Here is a 12,746-nt window from a genome sequence, read left to right as displayed (position 1 = left end):
TATGCACATAATAGGGCATCTTCCTCCGGGGATTCATTTGGCTTTATTCAATCAGGTAAGTTATTGGACCTCCGGAAACTCCAATCAAATGGGTAATTCTGTTTTCCTTGCAGGAAGCTACTTGGATAGAACGAAGTTGAAGACTCATGATGAATTTGATTTTCATATGAAGGTAAAGTTACCATTCCCACTCATCCTGAAGAAAGACGAGAAGGGATTCGTGTTCTTGTATGCAGATATCTACAAGCATCCTATGGTAGTCAATAATTACGTAAATAGAAAGAAACTTCATGATTGGTTCGGCAGTAAAGTCAAGAGTGTGGGCCAATGTCAATTTAAATGCAATTCTGGAGAATGCTATGATTTGAAAGCCAAAGACAACGGATGCGCCCTGACCATTGAAGCTGAGGGAAAACATATTGCATTATCGGTCGATTTAGTGCCAGCATTTGAGTTTACTTTTGATAAGTGGCCGTTGGACATGCCACCAATTTTTGCTGAAGTGAACTCCAAATGGTACGCTGTACCGCACTCCAAATGGTACGCTGTACCGCACTCCAAGCGGGGATCCAGCGGGGACGAGCGCACTTTTATGGTGTGTTCCCCGCACTGGGAACGTGAAGCAACAAAGGATTTGAAAAATTTCGACAATGTGTTACGCCTAATGAAGGGAGTGAGGGACGCTAACGTGCATGATTTGCCCCATCTATCAAGTTACATGTTGAAAACTGTCTTGCTCCATCAACTGGGACGCGTTGATTGGAAAAAAGATTTGGGCACTCTTTTTCTAGAGATGTGGTCCTGTTTGGTAGATCACCTTAATTCTGGAAACTTGGACTTCTTTTTGTGCAAGGGAAATAACATTTTTGATGATATGCCATATGGGGCATTACTGGATTGTCGCATTTCAGCTGAACGCCTACTGGCTGACTTCAAAAAAGCTGAGAATAATTCTCTAGAATCTCTATGTCTAGACCCTATGTTTAACGTTTAAATAAGAGCCATCTATTATATGCACTTAACGTTTTGTATTGGAAAACTGTAAAACGAAAATTACATTTTTTATTTCTTTCAAATAAATTCATATCTTTACTCACCGAAAGTCATTGGGTTCATAATTAAACCGAATAAACCTATAATTCACTAAAAAAAATCTGATTATTGATTTAATGAAAATGTTTTGTTTTTCTCTTATTGTTCAAATAAAGAGTGTTTTCGGGATAACGTGCATTGAAAGCCACTGCATTACAATTCCCAGAAAACGACGAATAAAAAAAAACATTTAATTATCTAGCAGAATTTGGATCAGATCGAAATTTAATTATGGCCACAATGTTTATCCACGGCATCATCGATTTCTTTAATATGCATAGAAACAGACAATGATGGGCGAACGCTTTGGCTATCTATTAAGATTGATGGACCTCTATGGCCACAGAGCTGCTGATGACCAATATCAAACGGCACCCCAAACGGAATTCATGCATCTGCTCGCTCACAGTGATTTGAATGGAAACTCCTCCTGCTTACCCAATTCTGTTCTCTTATTTAAACAGAAGGTTTGAATTAATACGCTAGCGGGCTGGAAAACCTTTAAATGCTCAGTGAACGGTCAAATTGAAAGCGCGCACTCTTCCCTATATTGTCATTTATTTGAAATGTAAGTATAAAATGCATTTGAGCAGCTAAAAGCTGTTAGGTCATAATCACTAACTCTACGGGCACACATTTACCCGTTTATGTCTAAGTACAATGAACACTTTCTGAGTTGCAAGGCGAGCGCGTGCGCACACACACATTTTGGAAGAAAAATCAACAACTTAAGGCATTATGGCATGGGCTGGCGTGTCTAGTGGGTTGGCTGTGGCCGTAGCATCTGCCCACACACCTGGACAGCTAGGAAATGTCTCTTAACGTATTTGGCTTGCTGCCATCCATATCAAAGCAGCGACAATTGCACGAAGAGACAGGACATTCCGAATTTTGTCTGCAAATAAAGGAAATTAAATTCAATTAAAAATATTTCTGGTGTTTTTTAGGACTCACTTGAACCACTGCATAATGTGCTCGGTGTGTCCGCCATGTCGACATGTCTGACACCAGGAGAACCACTTGGAAAATGGCTTCGTTTGCCAGCCCTGCACCTCGGGCGTGGTGCTGGGCGTCTCGCCGTTACTCATATTAATCATCGTACCCATATGCATCAGACAAAGCGAGCAGCGTGGCAGTGGCTTGCGGCAGCTGGGACAGGACGACAGTCGATTTGTGCTGGTCGTGGTGCTGCGTGGCCGTGGCTCATCCAGCAGGGCATTGGAGACGGCTTTGCCACAGAAATTGCACGACAAATAGACGGTACGCGAGCTGCGCGCCGACGAGCGTATGCCCTCGATTTTGATGTCCAATTCGGCACGCTTCTCCCACAGGCCCCAGCTGTTGAGGTAGTCCAAATAGCTGGCGATCCAGTACTGTATGCGCTTGTCCGTGAAATGCTCCTGCCGGAAGTAATTGATGGCCACCAGGGCCACAGTTTGCACATCAAAACTGGTATCCATATACGACTGCAGTATGCTTATGCCATCGAGCGATTCGCCGGTGAGCAGCAGTCCATTGAGATCGCCACACTCGATGGCCGCTTGTATCTGTTGCTTTACATAGTCCGTCAGCTTCGTCTCCGACAGATATTTACAGGCAAATGCCATGCGATCGGACAGCGATACGCCGTCCTCCTTCAGCACAGCCTCAAAGTTATCCTTCTCCATGGTGAGAAATGAGAAAATGGCTCTAAGATGTGGATCCTGGATCTGCATATTCGCACTGGAGCGTTGATTACGCGACGTTGAGCTACAGCGATCCGCATTGAAGCTGGACAGCGCAATCACCGTGATCCTGTACATGCTGGGATCCCGCATGTTATCCGCCGCCGAGGACAGTATATTGCAGGCATGCATAATCTTCAAATGGAACACACAGATCATGGCCGCACGGCTGTACTCCTTGCTGGCATACAACTGATCGATAAAGCGCTCCAATTCATGCTCAAATGTCCAGCCACACAGCTGCAGGGCATGGTCACGCTGTTCGCTTTTGTAGCACAAAAGTTTGTTGGAATTATTGATGCCATCTGGCCACTGCAGCTGCTGAGATTCGATGCGTGAGCTGGCCATCAATGCCTCCGATGTGTGGCCCAAATTGATGCCCAAAGCGGACTTCAAACCGGACAACTGATCATCGCAGTAGACATTGTTGAGCGTTGCCCAAACATTCCGTAGATACGGAGTGAGATGCAGCTCTGCAAATCGCTTGTTATCCGGCTTGATGCCATAATCCTCGAGCGCACGCTGCCGCGTCTCATCCACCAGATCGAGCTCAAAGAGTTCCGGCACCAGAAAATCCACATTCAAGGCGGAATGTGAGCCGGGTCCACTGTAATCCAGCGAACTGCCAGCACTGTTCAGACTGCAGCTGCTCGTCGGCTGCTGTGTGGGCGTAGCTGTCGTGGATGTGGGCGAAGCGGGCGCGTACAGCTGACGCTGCATGAGCAGCGGTAACTTCCTCCGATTGCTATGCGCCGTGTGCAGCGTGGCAGGCAGTCGGAAATCCAAAATATTCACAGCATCCGCCAGCAGCAGAGCGCGCTCAAAGTCACGCGAATGCCAGGACAGACAATTGACGGACGCAAACTTGCCACTGTGATGATATTTGGCCGGAAACGGACTTATCTGTCGCTTCACATGATAAATCTCCCGGGAGTTCTCGTTCTCCACGGTGCGAATGTCGTAGAGCGTAATGTAGGAGGAGTCACGCTGCAGCGACGATAGCAGGCTGTTTCTGGTGGGACACCAGGCAATCTGCAGATGATTTCTGGAGGATTGTATCTGCCGCAGTGGCTGCTTAATGGAGCGCACATCCCACAGCATAATGATGGAGTCCACATAGCTGCACAGATCATTGCCATTGGGCGCCACCGACAGACCCTGGACAGTCTTTGTTTGTATGCTCTGGCAGGTGGCATTGTTCTCTAGGGAATTACAGGATGCAGGATGCAGGATTAGTGTGTGGGTTTGTAGAGGGTGCCCCTGGGCCACTCACGTCTCAGATCAAACAGCTTGATCATCTTCTGGCTCATGCCTGCTATTAGCATGCGATGATTGCGATCCCAGCAAAGCGAATTCGCAGACTCGGCCTGGCCAAAAAAGTTGGCCGTCTCCTTGGGCACACCCCGTTCCGTGTCCCAAATGGTTATGCAGGAGTCCGAGCGATGGCGATCGTGGCCAATGGCCAAAATGTTGGCATCCAACTCATTCCACGCGAGGCAAGTGCACATACGCTGCTGACGCGGCGCTGCAAAACGAATTCAAGTGTTAGCCGGAACCACAGCGAAATGTAAACTCTACCCACTGTACTCCCAGCTGCTGTCGTATGTGTCTCGAAAGTTGCATATGCCAATTTTGCCATCTGCCAGGCCCACGGCTATGATGGGCTGATGGCTGTGGTAGGAGGCGGCCACACATCGCGCATACTGATACCGCGACTCGTTGGCCAGATAATTAACCGAGATATAAGGCAGGCGACCTGGTGATAGATGAGAGTAATGTAAAAGTGTCTCAAAAATCACCAATATGCTACACTCACTTTTCTGTGGGGCATCATCCTTGCTGCGCACCTCATACAAATTGATTTCCTGGCCCCACGAGACGAATTTGTCGGGAAAGTTGGGAAACCAGCTGAGCCCGTGTATGTTGCCACTCATCATAAGCTGTTTTCCATTCGTTTAGCAGTGTTTTTAAACAGATTTTCACAGATCTGCAGCCTAATTGCGTCGCGTTATCAGTTGCAAAAACAAAAAACGTGAGATAAACACACACACACACCCAAGAGAAATTGTACTCACACACATGCAAGGCCGGTCAATCAGCTGTTTGTGCCGCTGGCCATTCTTCAGCATTGTTAACACTAACATCGTTACGGCGTATGCAACAGTGCTGCCAACTTGTTATCAGGAAAAAAGCGGTTTCTGACTTTGACAAGAGACAAAAATAGCTGAAAAATTCCAGAAAAAAGCCCTTTTTAAGTTTAATTTATGGGTTATGTGTTTAATTTTGTATTTTTACAGTATTAGCCTCATTAGCTCATCATATCTTAATTCCTTAATTTCGACTACACCAGATTAAACCCTCTTCCCGCAGTTCCCAAATTTTTTACGCAGTTCTTCAAAAAGAAGTAGCCGAATCGGCAGCACTAGTAAGCAATTCATTGTTTTTATTTCCGTGACGATTTGTTTTAATTTACAACGTGTCCTATTCCTTTCAATTCTTGTAATGTTACCAAAAACACCCAAGCCTGCAATTTGGAGATTCATCAAGGGTAGCGCCAAGACTCTGTTTGTAGTGGAGGCTGTCTGTTTTGCGGCCAGCTACGGAGTCTATTACCGCATGAACACGAATCGAGGCAAGTCCAGTGGCCGGGCTTTTATATAAGTTTTCGAATAATAAATATTTCCTAATTCACAGAGTTCCGTCAGCATATACACGAGAACTATCCCTTTGTGCTTGATTACTATTACAAAATCGGCGAGATAGTCGGCGATAACAAGGCTCGTCAGACGGACGCCAATTATTGGGGCACCCTGAAGAAAAGCGACTAAATCATGTTTGGCAATCCGTATCTAAAGTCCCTGTTGTGGCTTGTATCCTTCGGTGGCATTGGCTATGGCCTGATGCTGCTGACCGAACCAAATGCCGAGAAAATTGAACGTATAAAGGCCTCGTCCCGCGGTCATCCCAACCAAACCGACGATGAGAAAAGGAAGGCACTGTTTATGAAGCGTTTGCAGGAGGCGGCCAACACCAGTACACCACTGTACAGGACACCAACAGGGGACAAAAAAGATTAGTTAAGAGCTTCTTTTCATTTAAATTGTACGTAAATTGTTAAACAAATTCGAAAAAAAAAAATATAAATGTTGAGCATTTAATTCATTCGCGCCTTGTGCACACACTGATGGGTAGTGCTGCAAAACGCTACTATTCGCGCCTTTCAAGCCAAAGCAGATGTTGCTTTTGCCGCAATTTGCGTTTAAATTAGTTAAATACTTGCATTTAGGTGCACGCAGAACGTAAATAGCAACGTCAACATGATTCCGGAACACGTGCCATTGGCATCCATGGCGAATATGCCATCAGTTGTTCAGTTTGGCGCCAACAAGGATTTCCAAACGCGAACCCATCAACAGGAGCTGGACAAATCATTTCTGGGCTTTCAGAAGCGTAACTGGATGCACTCCAACGGCAAGTTAGATACAGCGCGTGAGCGGGAGATACTCAAGTCGCTGCTGGCCACCACCATAGATACGGATCACTCCGGCCGCAGTTTGGACGACCTCATACCCAATGGCATCTGCTATCGCGACTTGGCCACGCTGACCGACGAGGATCTGCAGCTGTTTGGTTTCACCTCGGCTCTGCATCGCAAGGAAATGCTCAACACATTTGCCCAAATGCCCAACCAGGATCCCAGCTACGATTACCTCTGCAATACAGAATTGGCCAAGCAATACAACTCTCAGATTCTGGGCAAAACCACAAATCATGCCATGTCGCTGCGCGCCTCCTTTGCGGCCACCAACTACAAGATGCAAGTGATGCCTGTGGAAGATCTTGTGGTGGGCGATAAGCGCTATGCCAGTCGCTTTGCTCTGGAAACTTTGGAACAGATGTCCAGGGACTTGAAGAAGATTGAGAAAACAGTCAATGAGCTGCAGAAAATTGATGATAACCAGGCCAAAGGAGGCAGCAAGAAGGTGAAGGAAAATATTCATACTTATTGTGGTGTGGTTTTATATGTACTTTGTTTTGCTTTCAGAAGAAGTTAAATTTCGTTACTTGCGCTTACTACGCAGCCATGGCTTTGGGTTTGTCCTGTGCCTGGTTTTGGTGGTGGTCCAAGCATAGTGCACCCGCACGTCTGGACCGCATCTCGGTGGCAACTTGAGCGTAGAGAAAAAGACAAAGCTAAGCATTCAATCGATGCATTCCCCCGTGGAAACAGTTTGCTTTCCAAGCTCTCAATTGATTTTAAGATATACGAAGGTTTCGATTCTATTTAAGTTGAAAACGTGAAACATGAACATCATTTAGAAAGTGTATTATTTCGGACAAAGAAAAGCCATAACTTAGCATGTAGCCCACACATATATATAATCGCTGCATTCCCCCTTGGAAACATTATTAATTTCCAAAATTCTCTCATAGATTCATAAGATTTTGTAATTAAGAAGAAAACTCTGAACATTAATTATATAAAAGTGTATGGAAAGTCTTTATAATTAATTATTTTAAACTTAGTTCCTCGGCCAGCAGCAGAAATCCCAATTTAACATAGATATCGACTTGCTCGGGATACTCCCAGAGGGATGTGTGCGCTATCAGTTCGGTTCTCCTGGTGCAGTGAGCAATATTCTCTACAAATAAATAGAAACGTAAATATATAATCTCCCAGTGGCATCCCTTACACTGCTCACCTGCAACCTGTGTCTTGACCAGCGCCTCCTGTTCGTAGCGATCCGCCAGTTCCATGGCAAACGCCACAAACTGCGCCAGCCGCCAGGAGCGAAAGAATATCGTGTCGGCCGCCGCGCCAGGCAGTTTTGTTAGCGCACGCAGCTGCCTCAGCGTTTCCCGCGTGTTGTTGGTAATGTCCCCAAAGATTGAAGCAATAATGGCCAACTTTTTACAGGGCAGCAGAAGATCATCTGGATAGGCAGTGCTTCTGCTGCTGCTGTCATCATCCTCGCTTTTCTCCAGGCACTTGGTCTTCTTGGCCTCAATGGCATAGCATATGGCGGTGCCGCGCTGCTGGGCTAGCTGCCATTTGGCATAGTTATCCTGCAGTTGTTTTACCAGCGTTTCCAGGCGCGTCTTGCATGTGGCCAAAGTGGCATCGTGACTGGTCGGAGATTGCAGGCAAGGGCTGTCCAGATCTACAAGCGCTCCAAGCTATTATAGATACAGACGAAATGATTAAGCCAACTCACATCGCACTGGAGTTAAAGATGTATTTTGTATATCTGTTTCGCTTTGTTTTTGCGGCGTTTTGTTTGTTTTGGTCATTTTTTCAGGTTACATGAGAATGATTAACCCATTGTCCACCAGGCGTTATTTAAATACTCCCACGAAAATGATGAAATTTTAGCACAGTCCAGGTGAAAGGTATCATGGTCATTTTGTTTTGTAAGTAAAGATATCGGTGGATCTACAAGGAGAATTAAAAAACTTTATACTTTTCCGCGGTTTAACTCTAGGTAATTATGCATGGGTGTTAAAGGTGTTAAGGGGTGTTAAGAGGGTTAAGTTCGCTTATTAAGCTTAACAACACTTTGACACCACAAAAGTGCCGGTAATTCTCTGTCAAGTCAAAGCCATTTTGCTTTAAAATTTGTATTCAGAACCGTAATTAAACCGGAAATTCTAGAAAAATGTCGACCTGGACGCCACTCGAATCGAACCCAGAGGTATGTACTATAACTATGAAGAGTTGCGGCTGTTTTTTCAACTTTTGCCACTGCGATATTGGCTGATTGCGGGCATTGCAAAAAGGGCTCCTTTGCAAATTGGCAATTTTAAGACGCCATTGATATTATACCCATTCCTAGGTGCTGACCAAGTACATACACAAGCTAGGCGTGTCGCCGGCCTGGGGGGTGATTGACGTCATTGGTCTGGACGAAGATTTGCTCGGGTTTCTTCCCCGTCCAGTAAAGGCTTTCATCTTGCTCTTTCCATGCAGTGAGGCTGTAAGTGCCGCCGCTCAGCACAACAAAATTCCTTAGATATTAACTTAGATTCTTGCAGTATGAGAAACACCGTGCTGAGGAGCATGAGCGCATTAAGGATGTGAAGGAGCAGCATCCCGATGATCTGTTCTATATGCGCCAGTTCACTCACAATGCCTGCGGCACTGTGGCCCTCATCCATAGCGTGGCCAATAACAAGGAGTATGTTGCCATTTATTAGCATAACCAAAGATCTATTCTTATCCTGTGTTTTTCCCTGCAGGGTGGATGTAACTGGTGGAGTTCTTAAAAAGTTCCTGGAGAAAACCGCCGCCTTGTCGCCAGAGGAGCGTGGCAATGCCTTGGAGCACGATACCGAGTTCACAGCCGATCATCAGGCTTTGGCCCAGGAGGGTCAGACCAATGCCGAAGAGCATGAGACTGTGATCCATCATTTCATTGCTTTGGTGAACAAAGAGGGCACCCTCTATGAGCTGGATGGACGCAAATCGTTTCCCATTAAGCATGGCAAGACCAGCGAGGAGACCTTTGTCAACGATGCGGCCAAGGTGTGCAAAGAGTTTATGGCCCGTGATCCCACCGAAGTACGTTTCACCGTTTTGGCCTTGACTGGTGCGCAGGATTAGGCGGGCCGGCTGCCTGCCAAAAGAAGAATACGATGATCTCTGATCTGCCAGATACAACCACAAACATATACCACATACATTATTATAGCCCGGCTTAAAGGCGCTTGCGGGCACGCCTTGAAGCCAGTTGAAACACATAATTATGCATACATAATATTTAATTAGCTTGGAGCCAAAAAAAAAGAAACGCCACACTGTATGGGAAGCATTTAAAATTTGTAATTAAAGAGTTAACACTCAAAGCTTGAAGCTAATCATAAAAGAAAGCCTTCCCATATGTATTTGTATATATTTTTAGAGATTTTTGCTTGTTTAAATTTCCCCCCCCATTTGGCACAGCTGATAACGCTGTGACCTCCAGTGCGCATGCCTTGACAATTGGACATGCTCCACGTCGTCGCTTGACAGTTCTACATTCCACCCCCTCTCGCTCTCTCTGCAATTAAACCAGGTTTTTCTTGCAGGCCAGCTGTCAAAACGGTCCCCAAAACGAAGTGGAAAAGGATTTTTTTGGGCCAGAAAACTTTCAACTTTAAGCCAGCGAACCCTCTGAGAGTGCCGCCATCGAGCATATGCCCTGGGACAGTCGCTGCGTGAAGGGTAAGGGCAGAGCGAGGCGGAGCAACGTCGTTTTAGCATGTTGCTGCTGAAGGAACTGATGCGTCTGGCCACGCAGCATCGCACCTTCTACTGCTATGTGCTGCTCAGCATTTGGATCTTCCTACTCATAGCGGGTGAGTCCACACGGCACTCTGAATCTATCATTTATCTAATCCATGGAAATCCTCCCTCCATCACAGGCATGTATCGCTATATGGGCAATGTGGAGAGCAGCTCTGGTGCTGGCGCTGGCTTTGGCCCCAGCTCGGGCACAATCAGTTCCTTGGGCGACTCCTCCGCCTCCTCCTCCTCCTCCTCCTATGCACAGCGCTTTGCCAAGTATCGGGAGCGTTGTGCGCCGCTGGCACAGCTGCAGCGTCTGGACGATGGCGGCATCTTGGAGGGTTGGAAGTTGCAGGGCGTGCTGCTGGTCATTCGGCACGGGGACCGTGGACCCATGTCGCATGTGCGCACCACTGGCATCAATTGTGGCGTTGCTGGGGGCACTGAAAACCTGGTCAACAGGTGGGTTTGGCTACTACACCACCCATCCCAGTTGGGTAATCTTATGCTCTCGCTCCCCCCGCAGATATCGCAGTTTTCTGCACAATTCGAGCAGCTCGTCCTCGGGCTCGAATCACATGTACTGGAACAAGGTGGGACCCTTTCATGGCTTTCCTTTGCTGCCAGCCACAGAGCGTGGCTGTCCATTGGGGCAGCTTACCTACAAGTAAGTGCTGGCATACACAAAGGAACGCATTTCATATTCGTTCTCCTCAGGGGCATCTCCCAATTGCTGCATGTGGGCGACATTATGCATCAGGTGTATGCCCATCCATTGGGTCTGCTACTCAAGCCGCCACTCAGTCGCGGGGGAGCCATGGAGACGACACCGCACACGCTGCTCAATTCGGATGAGGTGGTGGTCTACACCACGCGCTATCGTCGCACCTTTCAGTCCGCGCTGGCCATGCTGTTCACCCTGCTGCCGGCGGACAAGTGGCTGGGCCTGAACGTGCGCGAGTCCCACAGCATGGCTTTTTGCTTTGGCGAGTGCTCCTGTGGCCAGTCGGCGCTGCTGCGGAAACGACTGCAGGCCATGGGCGACAGGCAGCTGCTGAGGCGATCCGATGTGCTGGAGACAATGCAATGGATTGGCGGCACCTTGTTGCAGCACACGCCAAATGGCATCACCAATCCCTTTGAAGTTGTGGACGCAATGCTGACGGTGCTGTGCCACGAGGCGGCACTGCCCTGTCGCCGCAAGAAACGCAGTCCGACGGAGAGGCCGGCGAGGAAGAATCCCAACCAGGAGCTGGTGGATGTGATCAACATTGATCAGGATGAGACGGCGACGAATCTGCAGCAAGAGGCAAACAATGGCAACCTGGAGCCAGAGTCGAATGAGGCGGACAATGGCAATCCCGCCCTGCCACAGGGTGAGGGGGAGCATCCAGAGGGTTGCGTGGAGGCGACACATGTGGACGCCCTGATGTCCTTTGCCGATGATCTGTCCAAGCGTTCCGCCAATCATGCGTACTACAAGCTGTCCGGCCTGCTCAGATCCTATGGAATGATTCGGCACATCGTCAGCTATATGCTGAAGATGATATCCGGTGATCGCACCAAGTTCGTCCTATACTCCGGCCACGACTGCACCATGCAGTATCTGACAGCGGCGCTTGGAATCGCCAATAGCCAGGGCCAGACAATTGCGTATGCCTCGCGGCTGGCCTTCGAGGTGTACCGCAGCGAGGCGCACACAGACTACTATTTCCGGGTCGTCTACAATGGACGGGATGTCACGCAGCAGATTGACTTTTGCGAGGGTGGCAAGAGTCTGCGTGTCACCCGTGACTCGAGGGGCAACAAGGCGGATCTGTGTCCCATCGAGAACATTATTCGCTTTCTGCACGAGGATTACTTTGCCCCGCTGAATGCCACCAATTTTAAGGAGGCCTGTGGCACCACCAATCCACCAAAGGCAAACGAGTTCTAGGCCCATCGAGGAGTCTCCCACGCACTTCTGAAACTGTGATACGTAGTTAAGATGCCCCCGGCATAAGCCCAAAGCCAGCAGCAGCTCCACAGTCCCCAGTCCAATGCCAGCTATCCAGGCACATCTACGAAACGACCGCACCCTTGCGATGTTATCTATCTAAAGTTAGACGAATTTTTAGTTACTGAAAGATAATTGTTGATCCTGAAAGTCGAAATCGATACATATCAAATCGTGAATTCGAAGCTCTTACTTTGCTATATCCGATGCATATCAGTGTGTGAACGTTCGTTTGCCTAGACCTAAGTCCAAATCGTAAGCATATCAAAGCGAAACTTATAAATTAATTATACAACAAAAGTGGAAGCAGAAGAAAAGCCTTCCTGATTTTAGTATGTACTTAAATAAATGTTCCCGAATTTTAAAGAGTATAAATAAAGCTGTTGGATCCTATTTCACTGCAGTTCGAAGGAAATATTCCATCGATAGATGTGATTTAGATTTATACACATGGTAATTAGGTGTGTGTGAGAGAAGACATTCGGACCAGCTCACTTGGGCGTCTTAAAGGTCCATTGTGATCCTGCTCGGGCCTGGAGCCCTTTGAGTCTGCCTTCTATGGTTGCACATGTACGGAGAAGAAGTATATCTAGCTCCGTCTGCTGGGGGGAATGCATCACAGGCGCATACAAGATAGTTTGTCCTCGTGAACGCAACCTTTAATTTGTTT

The 12,746-nt window shown here is 47.4% G+C and overlaps 8 protein-coding genes across 10 annotated transcripts; 6 read left to right on the top strand and 2 right to left on the bottom strand.

The window, feature by feature from the left end:
* The first annotated feature begins 333 nt into the window (after window positions 1-333).
* LOC111075630 lies at window positions 334-1,119 on the top strand. Its single transcript, XM_041593843.1, has one exon. The coding sequence runs from the start codon at window positions 482-484 to the stop codon at window positions 992-994; it is 513 nt and encodes a 170-aa protein (XP_041449777.1). The 5' UTR covers window positions 334-481; the 3' UTR covers window positions 995-1,119.
* Window positions 1,120-1,633: 514 nt separating this feature from the next.
* On the bottom strand, window positions 1,634-4,907 carry LOC111075374 (GATOR complex protein MIOS). 2 transcript variants are annotated; one of them, XM_022368614.2, is made up of 6 exons: window positions 4,892-4,907; window positions 4,633-4,810; window positions 4,399-4,572; window positions 4,090-4,341; window positions 2,047-4,018; window positions 1,634-1,987 (listed from the first exon to the last, which is right to left on the bottom strand). In XM_022368614.2, exons 2-6 carry the CDS (start codon window positions 4,751-4,753, stop codon window positions 1,897-1,899), a joined length of 2,610 nt encoding a protein of 869 aa, XP_022224306.1. In that variant the 5' UTR covers window positions 4,754-4,810; window positions 4,892-4,907; the 3' UTR covers window positions 1,634-1,896. The 2 variants fall into 2 exon arrangements, with proteins under 2 accessions (XP_022224306.1, XP_022224317.1); XM_022368625.2 differs by lacking the exon at window positions 4,892-4,907 and having other exon boundaries at window positions 4,633-4,863.
* A 340-nt stretch (window positions 4,908-5,247) lies between these two features.
* Window positions 5,248-5,644, top strand: LOC111075403 (protein CEBPZOS). The gene is made up of 2 exons (XM_022368697.2): window positions 5,248-5,448; window positions 5,511-5,644. The coding sequence occupies exons 1-2, from the start codon at window positions 5,319-5,321 to the stop codon at window positions 5,642-5,644; spliced, it is 264 nt and encodes an 87-aa protein (XP_022224389.1). The 5' UTR covers window positions 5,248-5,318.
* Window positions 5,645-5,647: 3 nt separating this feature from the next.
* Window positions 5,648-5,974, top strand: LOC111075410. Its single transcript, XM_022368705.2, has one exon. It carries the CDS (start codon window positions 5,648-5,650, stop codon window positions 5,891-5,893), a length of 246 nt encoding a protein of 81 aa, XP_022224397.1. The 3' UTR covers window positions 5,894-5,974.
* A 33-nt stretch (window positions 5,975-6,007) lies between these two features.
* On the top strand, window positions 6,008-7,314 carry LOC111075385. Of its 2 annotated transcripts, none has more exons than XM_022368663.2 (2): window positions 6,008-6,799; window positions 6,865-7,314. In XM_022368663.2, exons 1-2 carry the CDS (start codon window positions 6,134-6,136, stop codon window positions 6,988-6,990), a joined length of 792 nt encoding a protein of 263 aa, XP_022224355.1. In that variant the 5' UTR covers window positions 6,008-6,133; the 3' UTR covers window positions 6,991-7,314. The 2 variants fall into 2 exon arrangements, with proteins under 2 accessions (XP_022224355.1, XP_022224344.1); XM_022368652.2 differs by having other exon boundaries at window positions 6,862-7,314.
* On the bottom strand, window positions 7,248-8,142 carry LOC111075402. Its single transcript, XM_022368683.2, has 3 exons — window positions 8,033-8,142; window positions 7,520-7,978; window positions 7,248-7,459 (listed from the first exon to the last, which is right to left on the bottom strand). The coding sequence occupies exons 1-3, from the start codon at window positions 8,106-8,108 to the stop codon at window positions 7,329-7,331; spliced, it is 666 nt and encodes a 221-aa protein (XP_022224375.2). The 5' UTR covers window positions 8,109-8,142; the 3' UTR covers window positions 7,248-7,328.
* A 226-nt stretch (window positions 8,143-8,368) lies between these two features.
* Window positions 8,369-9,679, top strand: LOC111075394 (ubiquitin carboxyl-terminal hydrolase). Its single transcript, XM_022368675.2, has 4 exons — window positions 8,369-8,509; window positions 8,651-8,791; window positions 8,850-8,992; window positions 9,054-9,679. The coding sequence occupies exons 1-4, from the start codon at window positions 8,474-8,476 to the stop codon at window positions 9,415-9,417; spliced, it is 684 nt and encodes a 227-aa protein (XP_022224367.1). The 5' UTR covers window positions 8,369-8,473; the 3' UTR covers window positions 9,418-9,679.
* An 89-nt stretch (window positions 9,680-9,768) lies between these two features.
* LOC111075377 (2-phosphoxylose phosphatase 1) lies at window positions 9,769-12,463 on the top strand. The gene is made up of 4 exons (XM_022368638.2): window positions 9,769-10,151; window positions 10,218-10,542; window positions 10,607-10,747; window positions 10,798-12,463. Exons 1-4 carry the CDS (start codon window positions 10,055-10,057, stop codon window positions 12,014-12,016), a joined length of 1,782 nt encoding a protein of 593 aa, XP_022224330.2. The 5' UTR covers window positions 9,769-10,054; the 3' UTR covers window positions 12,017-12,463.
* Window positions 12,464-12,746: the final 283 nt, after the last annotated feature.

Source organism: Drosophila obscura, unplaced genomic scaffold (genome assembly GCF_018151105.1).
Source record: "Drosophila obscura isolate BZ-5 IFL unplaced genomic scaffold, ASM1815110v1 contig_200, whole genome shotgun sequence".
NCBI lineage: Eukaryota > Metazoa > Arthropoda > Insecta > Diptera > Drosophilidae > Drosophila > Drosophila obscura.
This window is presented reverse-complemented; position numbering and strand designations above follow the sequence as displayed.